General features: G+C 40.5%; 1 protein-coding gene across 2 annotated transcripts in view; it reads left to right on the forward strand.

The window, feature by feature from the left end:
* LOC110527978 (coiled-coil domain-containing protein 3) overlaps positions 1 to 18,214 on the forward strand; it is a 37,628-nt gene extending 19,414 nt beyond the window's left edge. Inside the window, exons 2-4 of one of the 2 annotated variants that reach the window (XR_005052600.2) lie at positions 2,996 to 3,170; positions 14,937 to 15,338; positions 15,691 to 18,214. Coding sequence is in view for 1 of the 2 variants with exons in the window: in XM_021609638.3 (XP_021465313.3) it covers positions 2,996 to 3,170; positions 14,937 to 15,221 (460 nt within the window). In the remaining variant the exon portion in view is untranslated. Of the gene's footprint in view, positions 1 to 2,995; positions 3,171 to 14,936 lie in introns of both variants that reach the window. The other variant, XM_021609638.3, reaches the window with a different exon arrangement.
* The last annotated feature ends 249 nt before the right edge of the window (positions 18,215 to 18,463 follow it).

The following is an 18,463-nucleotide window of genomic DNA, read 5'->3' on the forward strand; positions in this document are numbered from 1 at the left end:
TGTAGTTGATACCTTATGCTGAGGGTGTAATGTAGATGATAAATTGGTTTGGCAGAACTGCAACAATATAGCTAGCTAATACAGAAAGCGCATCTAGGATATTACTTAGCTAAGCCAGCATTTTTTCATACAACCATTGCCTGGGGAACTGTTTGGGAATGTACACAAGTGGTTGGGGCTTAATTATGTTTCTGCTAAGTGCCATGGAATTTGTAGAAGCTGAGTAGAAATTTAAACCAGTGGAAACATTGGCCTGTATTTACTAGTGCTGGTTGACATTACTGTGCCCTCTGTGAGTATTTGATTGGTTTATACATCAGCTTGTAATCCAATAGGAACCAAATGTCCGGAGACTTAGGCTACATGCTAGACTTGAGAAGTAGGGGAAACACTGGCCATTTGCAATAGAGCAAAGAGTGAGAGAGTAATGGATGGAGGAAGGGTGAGAGAGATCAGGCAAGGGATGGAGGAAGGGAGAAAAAAGAGGGACAAAACGTACTGTTCATGAATGATGTGGTATAAAACAATCCACAAAGCCATGCTTGTCAGGATGGGAAGTATCCATGTCTCAGGAGCATGGAATTAATTAAAACCAGTGCATCAGTTATTGTTTTGAGGGAGATATTGGTTCCAGCGTTCTTCAAAATATATAGTTAAATTAATTTCAAAGCTATTGAAATGAGTACACACAGACATTCTCGGTGGTCTTGTGTATTGTGAGTGTGTTATTTTGTCTGTGCAAAATAGTTAGTTAGAACCATATGCATTTTGGGGGGGGCCAACACAGTCAAGCACAGTGTTATTCCCGCCGGATCCTCTCTCACCAGCCACATACAGTGCCTTCGGAAAATATTCAGACACCTTGAATTTTTCCACATTTTGTTACATTGCAGCATTTTCTAAAATGTATTAGATAGTTTTTTCTCCTCATCAATCTACACACTATACCCCACAATGACAAAGCAAAAACAAGTTTAGACATTTTTTGCTAATTTATTAAAAATAATAAACAGAAAAATTACATTTACATAGGTATTCAGACCATTTACTCTGTACTTTGTTGAAGCACCTTTGGCAGCGATTACAGCCTCTATTCTTCTTGGGTATGACGCTACAAGCTTGGCACACCTGTATTTGGGGAGTTTCTACCATTCTTCTCTGCAGATCCTCTCAAGCTCTGTCAGGTTGGATGGGAAGCGTTGCTGCATAGCTATTTTCAGGTCTCTCCAGATATGTTTGATCGGGTTCAAGTCCGGGCTCTGGCTGGACCACTTTTTGTCCTGTTGGAAGGTGAACCTTTGCCCCATTCTGAGGACCTGAGCACTCTGGAGCAGGTTTTCATCAAGGATCTCTCTGTACTTTGCTGTGTTCATCTTGGCCTCAATCCTGACTAGTCTCCCAGTTCCTGCCGCTGAAAAACATCCCCACAGCATGATGCTGCCACCACCACGCTTCACAGTAGGGATGGTTCCAGGTTTCCTCCAGGCATGATGCTTGGTATTCAGGCCAAAGAGTTAAATCTTGGTTTCATCCGACCAGAGAATCTTGTTTCTCATGGTCTGAGAGTCTTTCGGTGCCTTCTGGCAAACTCCAAGTGGGCTGTCATGTGCCCTTTACTGAGGAGTGGCTTCCATCTGGCCACTCTACCATAAAGGCCTGATTGGTAGCGTGCTGCAGAGATGGTTGTCGTTCTGGAAGGTTCTCCCATAGAAGCTGTTGATTGGAGAAGATACTGTAACATTTACTTTTTACGTAATATACTTTTCTGTGCTGACCGTCATTATTTGTACCTAACAGAATGCATGAGAAAAGAACACTAGTTCAAGCATCTGTCAGATGTTGATTGCTTGAATCATTTGAATAACACAGCTGTTTAACTCCTGATAATCACATTAAAAAACGATCTGTTTGGACAAACACACAATTTCCTTCCAGCTTTATAATTCAAAATTATGTCATGCCAGCCCATTGAACATTTTCCTGCATTAGGAAACAATCCATGGAACAACTCACTTGTCCTTCCTTCACCGCAATGTAGGCTTGATTATTACTTATAATAAACTCTGCAGGCCATTACGTGATCTATTCTCTGTAAATGAGATCTATTCTCTGTAAATGAGTAGCACAAACATCAATCTGAACTTTTCCTCAGGCTTGCCCTTGGAAAGCAGCCAAAGCTCACAGTAAAGAAAGGAGCAGTCCCCTTAACGAGAGGCAGACCAAATAAGTGTGTTATTTCTCCTCCTTTTATGCCAGGGTAACCATGGTGTTGTATTAATATGTATTTTGCCATCTTGAGAGATGTGATAACAGACTTCCTTCATTTGATGGGAGGTGTGTGTGTGTGTGTGTGTGTGTGTGTGTGTGTGTGTGTGTGTGTGTGTGTGTGTGTGTGTACAGATGTCTGCTTGGAGAGGTTATGAGTGACATGGTTTAAACACCACAATTAATAAAAACAACAGAACGAAAGAAGAGAGCATGTGAGACAGAGAGAGAGAGTATACCACTTAGTTTAGATGAGTTTGGATGTGAACTTTCAATGTTTCACCTGGAGGTAAATGTAATTGTGCTGCCAAATGCATTTGTAATGCTTAAGTGTTTTTGTGTAGCTGCTGAAAAATTGTCATAATATTTTACTGCAGGTGCTCTAACTGTTATGCTACATGTATTCCCCTCCGTGTCACACGATTGGAGGTTTTATTAGACAGCTGTGGCCCAAAGCATAGTTGAGATAAACAGATACCAAAGCCACATACTGAGAGGATAAAATACACATTATTTTAACCCTGTCTGACACCCCAACAGCAGCAGCATCACAAAATCTGTCACACTTCAGTCTCAAAGCCTTACAGTGTGTGTGTGTGTGTGTGTGTGTGTGTGTGTGTGTGTGTGTGTGTGTGTGTGTGTGTGTGTGTGTGTGTGTGTGTGTGTGTGTGTGTGTGTGTGTAATTCAAATGCAATGCATCTTGATCCCCTGTCTCTCTGTGTTCCTCAGGATGGATGAGAACTACAACATCATCCCCCATGGGGTTAACTTCCAAGACCCAATCTTCCCAGACACACCAGAGAACCACCGCATGTTCGCCAGCCTCTTCCAGTTCTCCAACTGCACGGCCGGAATCACAGTCCACACCTACACCCCAGAGTGGGAGGCTTTGGAAGACAGCCGGGTACGAATTAAGCTTATCTATCGCTCTTGTTTTTGTGTGCCTTTGTTACAAAAGTCTTAACAGCATCGCTTAAACAGCAGCTCCTAAACCACCAAAGAGCAAGACCGGCAAAGAAAAACAACCTAGGTTGGAAGAATCTCATCAAAACACATGCAGGAAACCTTTGACAGACACACTATAGACAGCTGATCAAATTCCCTTGCCATTCCCCATGGCTGAGGTAGCATGTAGCGTTGCATATTGTAGAAAGTCTTCCATAATTACCTGCACTTGATAGACAGGAAGTTTTTAGGAAAAGGTAGCGCTGCATAGTATTATGTTTAACTTAACCTCCCCTTAAAACTTCTTAGGGCTGAGATCCCGCTAACGGGATCAATATGACAACAGCAAGTGAAAATGCAGGGCGCCAAATTCAAAACAACAGAAATCTCATAATTAAAATTCTTCAGACATACAAGTATTTCACACCATTTTAAAGATACACTTCTTGTTAATCCCACCACCACAGTGTCCAATTTCAAATAGGCTTTACGGCGAAAGCACCACAAACGATTATGTTAGGTCAGAGCCAAGTCACAGAAAAACACAGCCATTTTTTCCAGCCAAAGAGAGGAGTCACAAAAATCAGAAATAGAGATAGAATTAATCATTAACCTTTGATGATCTTCATCAGATGACACTCATAGGACTTCATGTTACACAATACATGTATGTTTTGTTCGATAAAGTTCATATTTATATAAAAAAAATCTCAGTATATATACATTGCCGCGTTATGTTCACTAGTTCCAAAAACATCCATTGATTTTGCAGAGAGCCACATCAATTTACATCAATACTCATCATAAATGTTGATGAAAATACAAGTGTTATACATGGAACTTTAGATACACTCCTCCTTAATGCAAACGCTGTGTCAGATTTCAAAAAAGCTTTACGGAAAAAGCAAACCATGCTATAATCTGAGCACTGCGCTCAGAGCCTAAACAAGCCAAAAAGATATCCTCCATATTGTGCAGTCAACAGAAGTCAGAAATAACATTATAAATATTCACTTACCTTTGATGATCTTCATCAGAATGCACTCCCAGGAATCCCAGTTCCACAATAAATGTTTGTTTTGTTCGATAATGTCCATCATTTATGTCCAAATAGCTCCTTTTGTTAGCGTGTTTGGTAAACAAATCCAAACTCACGAAGCACGTTCACTAGGAGCAGACAAAATGTCAAAAAGTTCAGTTTACAGTCCGTAGACACATGTCAAACGATGTATACATAATCTTTAGGATATTTTTAACATAAATCTTTAATACTGTTCCAACCAGAGAATTCCTTTGTCTGTAGAAAAGCAATGGAACAGAGCTCGCTCTCACGTGAACGAGCGTCACGAGCTCAAGGCATTCTGGCAGACCTCTGACTCATTCGCCTCTCATTTGCCCCCACTTCACAGTAGAAGCATCAAACAAGGTTCTAAAGACTTTTGACATCTAGTGGAAGCCTTAGGAAGTGCAATGTGACCAATATCCCACTGTATCTTCAATAGGGAATGAGTTCAAAAACAACAAACCTCAAATTTCCCACTACCTGGTTTGATTGTTTCTCCGGTGTTTGCCTGCCATATGAGCTCTGTTGTACTCACAGACATCATTCAAACAGTTTAAGAAACGTCAGAGTGTGTTCTATCTATGCATATATTAGCAACTGGGACCGAGTAGCAGGCAGTTTACTCTGGGCACCTCTGGGCATCTTATTCATCCAAGCTACTCAATACTGCCCCCAGCCATAAGAAGTTTTAACCCCCAATTAGGGAACAGTGCCTATAATGAAACAGAATGCAACAGGAGCAGTGGTGTTTTGAACCCCACATTTTTAGCCACATTTACTTGAGTTAATAAAGCCTCCATACAAACATACAAACATGGTATTTCTTTTGCTTTCTTGAGTAAAGCAGCTCCAAAATGCAGGTGTTTCAGCCTAACTCAGTGCTTTCTGTGGTGGTGGAGCAGCCAGCAGAAAATGCGGAGTGTAAGGGTTGGTAATATTCTCTAGTTGCGCCGTGATTGGCTTAGTGTTCTGTCACACATGGGGACACTACATCACTGACAATTCTAAGGGTAGAGCTCCAAAATTCAAGCCCCTTGGGAGCTGCCATAGAGTTACATTATAAGTGCCCATCCAAGAAGGCTCAAGGTCATTGGCCACAGATAAAATGTCAAATCACGTTATATCTACAGTAGCTTTGATTGGACATACTTTCAAAATCTTAGCCAGAAGTCAAAGGGTAGGTAACACATTCGACACGCTGATCCTCAAGCACGGCCAGGCACGACTCCAACACCATCAAGTGTGTTTGCCGATGACACAACAGTTTGATTTGATTTGAGCATCATGAATCAAGTTAACAATCTACAGGCAAATCCTTTTTAATCCTTGTCATATGAAGCAAAATAATGAAGAGAAATTATAGATAAAAAGTATCGGTGCTCATCGGGCATTGGACATAAACATTATACAGCAAGTTGGAAATCGCACTTTCAACAATGAGTGGTCTGGAAGGAATCAGTGGCTAACTGTAAGCATTGCAAAGCAATCACTAGCCTGTTATTCGTTGGAGTGGGTACGTGGTCCCAATTCTCAGTTTAAGGTTCTCTTTTCCAAGCTTAAAATTATAAACATTCAACATTGGCCATGCTGTCAATCCAGCATGATTTCTGTCGCACTCGTAACAAGTGTTAACTCAGAACTGGGAAATCTGACTTCAGTGAGTTCAAGACAACTTGGAACTCAGGAAAAAACTAGCTCCGACTGGGAAAATGCATTTTGAACGGTCAACTTCCAAATTGGAATTGTAAATTAGGAACTCGGGCCTCATTCTAGAGCTACTCCCGGAAGATCACTGACATCATCATGATTCAACCTTGTTTTTTTCCGAGTTCCAAGATGTTTTGAAAGCACCATAAATCCAGAGAATGTCACACTTTGATGATAAAGTTTGACAAAATTTGCCAACAGAGGACCGCCGCACTTCCTTCCTGTTCAAGTGAGTACAGCACAACAAGGTGAGTCCATAAATGTCTTGAATGCTGCTGCATATATGCCAAGGAGATATGTATACTGTAGCTAAGAAGGTAATACTAAGTGTATGTTGTGTAGTAAGCTGTTAGTAGCCCATGTGCCTCACCCTAATAATTTGGTCTATTTTCCCCTCTGAATTTAGCCTATAACCTGTTTTAGAGAAACGTAATCATCAAATATTGTAAGTGCTTTCATTGTTGGCTTATATGCCCCTTTTATTTATCATACGGTTCTGACTTGATGTACAGGGAGAACACTGTAAGAATGTTCTGAACAAACAGTTATATTGACTAAATCCGTCTTAGCTCGCTCATTAATGTCTTAATCGAAATTACAGATTGCCTCTTATCCGCTTGTCGTCCCCTTATGCCATAGTTTGTACATCTCAATTGTCAGTAGAAACCATATTTGTTTAAGCATGTCAGCCATATCAGATATGTTGTTTTAAAAGGCAGTACATTTTTTTATCTGATTTCCCACTAGCTGATCATTGTCTGCAGCCAGCTCTGTGCGTAGTGTAATGAGACAAACAGGGAGAAGTGGTCAAGTCGATTATCCACGCTTATAAACACAGGGTTGCTACAGTTAAGGTTATTTGTGGTGGTAATCATTCTTTTTGAGTACATTTTATGAGGTCGGTGTGTAAATTGTTTTTACAGTACAAGGGGATGGCCATGTGAAAATATTTTTTACATCCCAAATAGTGGCTTTGTAGTCAGGGCTAACCACAAGGTCCACTGAGGAGAGGCTTGTAAGTGTAATTTGTTCTTTGTGGCTGGGAGACCAGAATTCTTTAGGTGGTGGATAGAGGCCTTACTCTGATGGTCCAGACAGTCAGACTCCCCTTGGTTAGAGCTCGCTGTGCTTCTCTCTCTAAGTGTCAATGCAGAATAGAGTATGTTGACTGGAGAGTAGGATGTGGGATGCGGCTGAGAGACAAGGAGAGGCATACAGGTTTTTTATCCATCTATGGAGTTTTCTACAATGAGCAAAGAACAGAAATGTATTAGACTGTACTTCTTGTAATGGCTATTTGACCAAGAATGAGAGGGATGGAGTGCTGCATCAGATGACCTGGCCTCCACAATCACCCAACCTCAACCCAATTGAGATGGTTTGGGATGAGTTGGACCGCAGAGTGAAGCAAAAGCAATCAACAAGTGCTCATCATATGTGGGAACTCCTTCAAGACTATTGGAAAGGCATTCCTCAAGAAGCTGGTTGAGAGAATCCCAAGAGTGTGCAAAGCTGTCGTCAAAGCAAAGGGTGGCTAATTTGAAGAATCTCAAACATAAAATATATTTATTTGTTTAACACTTATTTGGTTACTACATGATTCTATATGTGTTATTTAATCGTTTTGATGTCTTCAGTATTATTCTACAATGTAGAAAATTGTCCAAATTAAGAAACACTCTTGAATGAGTAGGTGTGTCCAAACTTTTGACTGCTACCGTAGGTAAAACATTTTGGTAAAACTATATTTGGGTAGTCCATCTGTAGATGCTCTACAGGCTAACCCTAACCCTTATTCTAAACCTAATCCTAACCGTAACCTTAGCAAGCAGTTGCTTAGCGACAGATAGTTTGTTGATAGTAGGACCATCTTTAGAGCATTTACAGATGGACTATCTGAACTGTTCAAATTAAGTGTGACCAAAATATTAGATCAGTTTCAAAGCCCTGTCCCATGGTCCTGATTTGAAGTAGGTTGAGGGAAAAGTGTGCCTCATACGCATTGTAAGATACTGAATGCTAGTAAACATGCTGATGACTATGAAGGCTACACATTTCTCCATAACCTATCCATGGTTCACCTCAGATTTTCAGTGTCAAGATCAACGCCAGTGATTGCATCATAGAGTCCTGTACGGTCCCTTAATAGAAGCGAAAAATCTGCCATTTCAACATCTTTAGACGGCATTCATTGAATTCAAGATTTACATCAGTCTTCTCTGTTTCCAATCATGTGCTGACTGCACATAAAAGCCTTCTTTCACGGTGAAGGAATAATAATTGGCTTATGTTTCCATTAATGACCACATCTCAGCTCAAATCTGTAATCAGAGGCAAAGCCAAGGAAATGCACAATGTTTTTCTTATGATTACACTCGTATTACAAAATAACTGAAAGGAATGGCTAGGCCCACAGGCTGGACTGTGTGACAGCACAACGCAATCATATACTGTCATCATGCCACACAGACATGACTGTTACTGCTGTGTAAGAATGACATTCTAGGGACTTCACATATAAAACGAATGATAATTACCCAACACACATGCTGTTATGATTATAGTCGTCAATTACCTGCGCTAGACTGAAAATAACATGCCCATGGAGGTATCTTCAACTGGGACCCACAGCTGTTTTCCCTCAAAAACCTTTAAGATGTCCCTCTGATAACATGGGAAAATGTTCCACTAAGGCTGGAAATAAATGTATTAATGAATAGATGAGTGTCAAAATTGCATGTTATGTCAATGATTCAATGGAACCTGGGTCCCTACCATTATGACCACAGTGATACATCATTCATCTGCCACTTGTGATTAGTATTTTTTGGTTTGGTTGCGTAAACAGTTGAATGTATCAACATTTTTCTAACTGGGTTGGCTGCCATGTGAAAGATATGATAAGGATAGCGTTCAAAGATGTCTACGACTATTATGTAGATGTGGTGCAGGTGCGGATCATACGTTGGAGAAAGATGCACAGATCACAGTCCAGATTTTTCAACTCCAGACATTTTCAAGGGCAATTAAATAGGTATGTGTTCACAATGGAGCTTGTTCTGGAAAACCATAGCATTTACAATTACAATGACAGAAAGATGTGGAAATGGGGACTTTACTGTGGGTACCTCTGGTCTGAATGAAACACATACTCAGGCAAACAAGCTCCATCTCTCCTTCCAAATGTTTTGGATACCTGGAATTTGCTGTTAAGAGTTACCTGCTGAGTGGCCTGGCTGGTCTAGCAGTAATGACGCAGCCTCCAGCACATACTGTATATACTATATACTGTATACAGTGTCGGCATAGGTTCTAATCTGGCCTACTGCTATTTGACAAAACCTCATTGTTTTTTCCCTATTTACTCAGTGATCGATAGAGCTATTGATACCATATCTTATGACTAACAACTTACAGTGCCTTCAGAAAGTATTCATACCCCTTGATTTTTTTCCACATTTTGTTACATTACAGCCTCATGCTAAAATTGATTAAATAAAAAATGGTCCTCATCAATCTATACACAATACCCCATAATGACAAAACAAAAACAGTTTTTTAGACATTTTTGCAAAAGTAATAAAAATAAAAACTTAAATATCATATTTAAATAAGTATTCAGACCATTTACTCAGTACTTTGTTGACGCACCTTAGGCATCGATTACAGCTTCGAGTCTTCTTGGGTATGACGCTACAAGCTTGACACACCTGTATTTGGGGAGTTTATCCTGTTATGGCGAAATATTTAACTTTCACACATTAGCAAGTCCTATACAGCAAATGAAAGATAAACATCTTGTTAATCTACCCATCATGTCCGATTTTTTTAATGTTTTACAGCAAAAACACCACCAAATCAAAAAAAAAACACAGCCTTTTTTCCCAGCCAAAGATAGAGTCACAAAAGCAGAATTAGAGATAAAATAAATCACTAACCTTTTGATAATCTTCATCAGATGACACTCATATGACATGTTACACAATACATATATGTTTTGTTCGATAATATGCATATTTATATCCACAAATCTCAGTTTACATTGACGCCATGTTCAGAAATGCCTCCAAAATATCCAGAGGAATTATAGAAAGCTACGCCAGATAACAGAAATACTCATCATAAACTTTGACTAAAGATACATGTTCTACATATAATTAAAGATACACTGGTTCTTAATGCAACCGCTGTGTCAGATTTTTTTTAAACGTTACGAAAAAAGTCTACCATGCAATAATCTGAGACGGCGCTCAGACGTAAACATATTTCTCCGCCATGTTGGAGTAAACAGAAATACGAAATTACATCATAAATATTCCCTTACCTTTGATGATCTTTCATCAGAATGCAGTGCAAGGAGTCCTAGTTCCACAATAAATTGTTGTTTTGTTCCATAATGTCCAATACTAGTGTCCAATTAGAAGCATTTGCTAGCACTTTCAGCTCACGTGCCCAAAAGCTGACACTGGTCCAGGAGAACTTGGACGAAAACTTCAAAAATATATATTCCAGGTCGAATAAACTGGTCAAACTAAGTAGAGAATCAATCTTCAGGATGTTATTTTCATATATATCCAATAAAGTTCCAACCGGAGCATACGTTTTCATCTGCAGCCAAATGGAACAATGGTGACATCCACAGACAAATGCGCCACAGGGAAATTGCATTCTGCCAGGACAGTGACTATTTCCCCTCAAAGTTCACACCAGAGGCTCCATTCCACGTTCTACTGAATGAGGACATCTAGTGGAAGGCGTAGGAAGTGCTAACAGATCCATATCTTATTTGGAAGGGAAGAGGCGATGACTTAAAATTAGACACGCATTCAGAATTTCACTTCCTGTTTGGAAGATTGCCCGCCCTATGAGTTCTGTTATACTCACAGACATAATTCAAACAGTTTTAGAAACTTCCGAGTGTTTTCTATCCAATAGTAATAATAATATGCATATATTAGCGATCTAGGACAGAGTAGGATGCAGTTCACTATGGGCACGCAATTCATTCAAAGTGAAAATACTGCCCCCTATCCCCAACAAGATCTCATGCTTCTCTGCAGATCCTCTCAAGCTCTGTCAGGTTGGATGGGGAGCTTCGCTGCACAGCTATTTTCAGGTCTTCAGGTCCAGAAATGTTCGATCAGGTTCAAGTCCGAGCTCTGGCTGGGCCACTCAAGGACATTCAGAGACTTTTCCCAAAGCCACTCCTGCATTGTCTTGGCTGTGTGCTTAGGGTCGTTGTCCTGTTCGAAGGTGAGCCTTTGCCCCAGTCTAAGGTCCTGAGAGCTCTGGAGCAGGTTTTCATCAAGGATCTCTCTGTACTTTGCTCCGTTGATCTTTCCCTCGATCCTGACTAGTCCCTCAGTCCCTGTTGCTGAAAACATCCCCACAGCATGATGCTGCCCCCATCATGCTTCACCGTAGGGATGTTGCCAAGTTTCCTCCTGAATCGTGTTTCAAATGGTCTTTCAGGTGTCTTTTGGCAAACTCCAAGCGGGCTGTTGTTTGCCTTTTACTGAGGAGTGGCTTTTGTCTGGCCACTGTCCATCAAGCCTGGATTGGTGGAGTGCTGCAGAGATGGATGACATTCTGGAAGGTTCTCCCCTCTCCACAGAGGAAATTTGGAGCTCTGTCTGTCAGAGTGACCGTCTGGTTCTTGGTCACTTCCCTGACCAAGGCCCTTCTTCCCCGATTGCTCAGTTTGGCCGGGTGGCCAGCTCTAGGAAGGGTCTTAGTGGTTCCAAACTTCTTCCAATGAAGAATGATGGAGGCCACTGTGTTCTTGAGGACCTTCAATGCTGCAGATATTTTTTGGTACCCTACCTCTGTCTCGTCACAATCCTCTCTCGGAGCTCTACGGACAATTCCTTCGACATCATGGCTTGGTTTTTGCTCTGACATGCACTGTCAACTGTGGGACCTTATAGAGACAGGTGTGTGCCTTTCCAATTGAATGTCCAATTGAATTTACCACAGGTGGACTCCAATCAAGTTGTAGAAACATCTCAAAGATGATCAATGGAAGCAGGATGCACCTGAGGTCAATTTCAAGTCTCATAGCAAAGGGTCTGAATTCTTATGTAAATAAGATATATATTATTATTTTTTATACTTTTGCAAACATTTCGCTTTGTTATTTTGGGGTATTATGGGTAGATTGATGAGGGGAAAAAAGTATTTAATTCATTTTAGAATAACAAATTGTGGAAAAAATCAAAGGGTCTGAATACTTTCTGAATTGACTGTATATAGGTGAGGTCGCAATTTACGTGATCAACAGGCCATGCCAACAGCCAGCCACAAAATCAAATGAGCCAGGCTCTTTTACGCCCTCTTCCAAATAAATGGAGAGGTTGCACACAGTGCAGCAATATGATGAAGTGTGAAAGTTTCTGCCACCCACATAGAGGAAAACAGTTCCAAATAAATGACATTGTTATGTGCTCCACCACCCATGTTATCTACTTACATGATTATATGTCCATGTGGGCTGTGTTATGTAGGTAAAACCTCTTGTTCTCTGAAACAGAGAATTAGTGAACATCAGGAGAAACGACAGGGATTTTCCAGTCGCAGTACATTTTAATGATCAAAAACAGGTCAGTCTCGCAAAAAGACGCATTCTTGCGTTCTAACTACCCGCTATTCAAAGTGCCCTGAACAAAAAATTCCCTTGGTCGTATTCTCGCGGGGCAGAAATCTCAGAGGCCAATTGGTAAACTCTGATTTACCACCCCAAGATATTCCTGAACAACGTCTATTTGCGCCCCTACTGGATGGAAATTACAAATGTAATGGCTGTGCTCAATGCAATGGCACTTATAAATGTAGATCCTTCAAACACCCACAAACAGGGAAATCGATCCCAATAAAAGGTATTATTACGTGCTCCACTAAGGCAGTTATTTATCTTATAACTTATACTTGTGGTAAAAATTATGTAGGTAAAACAAAGCGCGAATTAAAAGTACGTATGTCAGAGCATCGTAGCACCATTAGGTGTAAAAACTTTACTTATCCAGTTGCGGCCCACTTCTTGGAGGCAGGCCACTCGATTTCGTCTCTGCGTTATATTGGCATCGAACATGTCACCCTCCCTAGGAGAGGGGGTGACCTTGATAATTTATTGTTAAAACGAGAGGCTACCTGGATCTTTAATTTAAAGACCCTTGTGCCCTTCGGTCTCAACGTAGACTTTGATCTGAAGCCATTCTTGTGATTATTGTGACTTTGCCATTGTAATTGTGTGTAAACTTGTATAGTCAAATTAATCTATGATCGTATGCTATCCATTTGTTTGTATGCTGTTCTTTGTATGACATTTTAATATTTGATTATTAACCAATGATAGTAGGCCACTCCTGGCCATGATTATAGACACCTGTGTCTTTTGACACTATATAAACGAGTCATCCCGCAGTGTTTGTGATTATACCCTGATGAAGACAGCTTGGCTGTCGAAACGTTGGTATTCAATTTTTGCATCTGAGCTCCAAGAGTGTGCGGCTCTCTTTTATTTTATTTTCAAGTTTCCACTCCGCTAGCCAGCACCTCGTCTTAAGTGTGCGTTTATTTTTCTTCTAGAATGATCAAAAACATGACATTTCTACCTTTTAGATTTTGTGGCACAGAGAAAGTTAAGATATCAGACAGGGGAGGGGATATAAATAATACTCTGAGCGATGGAGAATGTTTTGGGATTTTCACTCTCCAGACATTATTTCCTGGTCTTAAGGTCTTAAGGATGAAATGCCCATGCATGTTATTTTGTAAATGTGAACATGAATTAATGCCACCACTTCAGATGACTCGATGTCCTCATTGTGGTTTTACAGATGTGTTTAATACGTTTTATGTTCACACTTTATTCGAATATTTATGAAATGAAATGAAACTCACAAAAGCTTTGACGAAGGCCGTTACATAAAGCTTAATTCATAAAGAGCAGTGATACTATCATGAGCAGTGTGTGGGTTTCTTATTTTTTTCTCATCTTATTCAACTGTTACCATGTACCTGCAAAAAAGTGTCTTTTGAATTTTACAACTCCTGGCTAAAAAGTATCCAAAAGAACCAGGGAATCTCTTTAAATACAAGTAGACTTCATTGTTGGTCTTAGAAGATTTAACACTATCAACAAACATGATAGGTTACTCTCCTCAGTACTACCACTGTTAACTGATGACACCTGTCATCATTCTGAAGAAATGGCCTTGTGTTTATCGTTAATCATTAAAGTTGTGCGTCATGTGTCTTGAATTAAGGGAATATTCTTCAGTTGGATAGTATGTTCACCTACAACTTAGCTGTAGTATGTTCTACTTAGCTGTAGAAGTTTCTCACTCGTTCTCTTGGAGATGTACTTTATCTCATACCAACCTGATATTTTTTAAACTAAAGTAAAAACACAGTAAATTAGCAGATATCGTTCATCCTGAATCTCAGTTTATTCACTTTCAAAGGATTAGGTCTTATTCGTGACATATGAGGTGAAAATTATTAGAATCTGTCTCAGACTTTCCATCACTGAACTGGAACAGTTTCTAGATTTTGGTTTTTCAATCTCTATCGTTTGGCACAGAATAAATTGTGGCTTGACATGGCCATTTTAGCATATCCCCCCTACAAGGCAAGCATTTGTTTTCTGAAATATGTTTCAAAAGAAAGGAGATGGATATCTTTGCCTTTTGAAGTAAATTATATATTTCCAAACATTAAGACTGTATCAGGCACTTGAGTAACCATAGGATCTAAAGATTCAGGACTGAATTAGTGTAACAACTTGGTTGGGGTTTGTGCAATGGATCATCAAAGGTCTAAAACAATGATGGGAGCAGCATGCTAAACAACAGCCTGAGACTTTATTCTCTGAACTCAGACATCATCTGAATCAATTATGATCAACTTCAATCTGGTAAACTACAGGACTGACTTCCTGTTTCCTGTTTCTTCCAGCTGCTGTGCTCGACGGTGCAGAAGGCCCTCTTTGAGGAGGAGGAGCGTGTGAAGACTCTCTCCCAAAAGGTGCGTTCTCTGGAGAAGGCCAACAGCCATCTGCGGGACAAGGTGAAGAACATGAAGCGCCTGATACGCCAGGCCAAACGAGACACCAAGGACCAGAAGACCCTTCCAATGAAACAGCTGCACAACCTCGAGACCCCCCACCCACACCAGGACACCACACAGGACCAGAAAAGACCCGCCCTCAAAAAGATCCTCACCAAGACGCTAAAAATCTGAGCCCAAACCCGCCCCTACCACCACCACCTGTTGCACTGCAGACATGGACAGGCTTAAAAGGATATAAGAACTGTATAGAATGTGACATCAGGAGAAGGAGAAGTAGGCTATAGACAGGTATTGTATGTAATAGTGTATCATGTCAAAAGCTATGGAGATAGAGGAATTGCATACCCTTAATGTGATGCAGACTAGGCACACCTCTGTTACAAGAAAGTGCATTCAGCAAATCCGAAATGTTTTGTATGCTGAAAAAAACAACGATGCAGTAAAACAACGATGGAGGTTTCTTATTATTTTTACCTTCAATAATATAATACTATAGAATAGCCTTCATAATTTCTAAATATAAATCAAGTTATTTCATACACATATACTCTGTATGGATCTTTAAGGAATGCCTACACTACAATGCGATAAGCATTTATTGTCATTGCAATCACATTGTGTCACTCTGTTCTTACCACAGGAAGAGTAGCAGGACAATTTGAGGAAACCCAGCTAGCAATGAGGAATCGGCCCAGAAGCGGCCCTCTTCCGGGGGGCTGAACTGATCGAATCGGCTGCCCAGAATCGGCCCAAGTACATCGGGCCGTTTCTGTCTACCGGAATTCAGCTGACTTTGACGGCATCTTACCAGAATCCCCCCAGAAGAGGCCTGATGCAAATGTAAATAAATGTATTAAAAATTACCCAATTTCGTAATTTTAAATATTACTATTATACATTTTATACATACAAATTATACCTATCCACAAAAAAACACCATACACCTGGTGACCGTGTCAGCGGTCGCTACAGCGCGATGGGACAAAGACATCCCAGCCGGCCAAACCCTCCCCTAGCTCGGACAACGCGGGGCCAATTGTGCATTGCCTCATGGGTCTCCCGGGCACGGCCGTCACCGGTCTCAAACCAACATCTGTAGCAATGCAGTTTGCACTGCAATGTAGTGTCTTAGACCGCTGCATCACTCGGGAGGCTCCATCCACAAAGTTTTTAATGCTTATCAATTGCCTTGCACAAAGTATCAAAATACTAAAATACTACACAGGACTCTTTTTTTATCACAGAAACAATGAGAAAATATGGGGAAAAAATTATAATGAAATGTTAATTATATAAAGCAGCCCGTGTAATCATCTGCCAGAGAGTAGTCCCAATCGGCCTGAGCCCCAAGTAATACATTTGGGCCAGATAACTCTCACCGGAATCGATCCGAGCCCCAAATTAAACATTTGGGCCAGATAACACACACCGGAATAGGCCCGAGCTCAATCCCCGCATCCTAGCCATAAGTAATACTGTCAAAGGCTGCCCAGACTCAGGCTACATGACGTCGGCCACATGACTCTCAGCCGAGTGCCTCGACTCTCAGCCGGAATCGGCCCAGATCCACTGTGCTAGCTGGGAAACGTTGTCTTGGATCAAATGTGATTTCCGCACACAGGCTGAGACGGCACTCTTGCTTCATTACGACTCACTGGTTATAGAACAGTGAGAACAAAACAGACGGGGGTTCGCTTCGGTTGTTGACAACATGTAAGCTGTATTTAGTCTCCAAATGTTTAATGAAAACATAAATACATTTGTACAATGAGGACTTCTCTCAAACACCTCGTTACACTTTTTGGTTAGCAAGCTAGTGAATTTTTGCCATTTTGGCATTGACATGAAATCAATGAAAACACATCAAGAACAAGATAAAACTAGCTGAAACGAGCCAGCTACAAATCGCAAAATTACATCTTCTTGTCATTTTTTCTAGCTATCTGATCATTCAGAATCATAACAAAGCAAGGCCACATTGATGCACACTCTTCATTTCTGTGACGTTGTCAGCCAACCCGTTTATACAACTGCTTTGTTACAAACATGTATGCTGGGGGATATGGTAATCACAAAGTCTCATCCCACCGGGCCTTCCTGACCCCCTATCTCATCTAAACCTTGCTCCCATATCCCCCTTACCTAGTTCCCCTCATCTCAGTACCATAGAGTAGAGATCAGTGCTTCCTCTGTGAAGCCTTATCCTCCTGTGAGGGTATAATATTGAAACAATTAATAACATTCTGATAAATAAGATGAGGTGTTTGAGCTATGTTGGCGGGTCAAAGTCTCGCCCTGTCATTTTACACACCTCTCACACCCCAAACATGCCCAGGCAAAATACTGTGCCTTCCCCAGAGTGGAGTTCGATGCCAGTCTCCATGCCAGGTGAGATGCTGCCATGGTAGCTGACACCTTTTGGAGAACTAGTGGGAAAGTCAAGGAAAGGCCTATAGGTGTGCTGGCAAAACCATGCCAAAGACCTTACACTGCTGCCCTGAGGATGCGAAACCCAAAACAGTCATACTGGTTAAGAACATCTTCTAAATTACTTGAGTGTTACATGTAAAAGGTTACATTCTGTCCTTAACAACTGATGCTGGATCATCTCCACAGGGTACAGGAAGATTGATTTAGTGACAACACAGACGATAGACAACACAGATGCTAAACTCTTAATACTGTATCTATGGCTCTGATAAGCTCTCCCGACCCTTCCCTTCTCTCCCCAGTCCCAACTATAACCATTACACACTAAACAACAAATTCTGTTGAAATCTAGATGTTTCTCATTTTGCCAGTTATATGGTTATTATTAATCAATAATAACTTTATCCCAAGTGCTTCCAGGTTAATTTGTTATTTTTTTAAGATCCCATCTTTTTGTGGGTGGTTTTATACATTTCTATTGAGTGAAAAATGTATTTTTATATTTGAAACAGGGTGCTGAGCACTCAATAAATACAACCACTAGCCAATGAGGTGTGATGTGGTACAGTAAAATATTTTTCTGTGTCAGAACTGAGAGGAGTCCCTAGTCTCCTATTATGTGTTGTACTTGGCTTTTATGTTTGTCCTCTTCAAACAATACTAATTTGGTTGCCTTTAACCTTAGTATATTCATGTATGACAGCAAATAATGAAAAAAATAAACTTTTTTTTTTACATTTGTATCGCCATCTTGCAGTTTGTCAATAGTATGAGCTTGTAGTTTTATTATTAGCAAAAATGTTATGATTGACTTCCAGGCATCCATATCTACAGTAGCATCGCTAAGATCAACCTTGATCATTCCCTAAAACTGATCCTTGCCACATACAGTATCTCATTAAAGCCCAGTACTGATTAGTAACAAACAGGTCACTGCATCCCGATGGAACAAGATTGTCATAATCGAGCAAAGAAATTAAATT

This window comes from Oncorhynchus mykiss, chromosome 7 (genome assembly GCF_057628025.1).
Source record: "Oncorhynchus mykiss isolate SJ-2025 chromosome 7, ASM5762802v1, whole genome shotgun sequence".
Classification (NCBI taxonomy): Eukaryota; Metazoa; Chordata; class Actinopteri; order Salmoniformes; family Salmonidae; genus Oncorhynchus; species Oncorhynchus mykiss.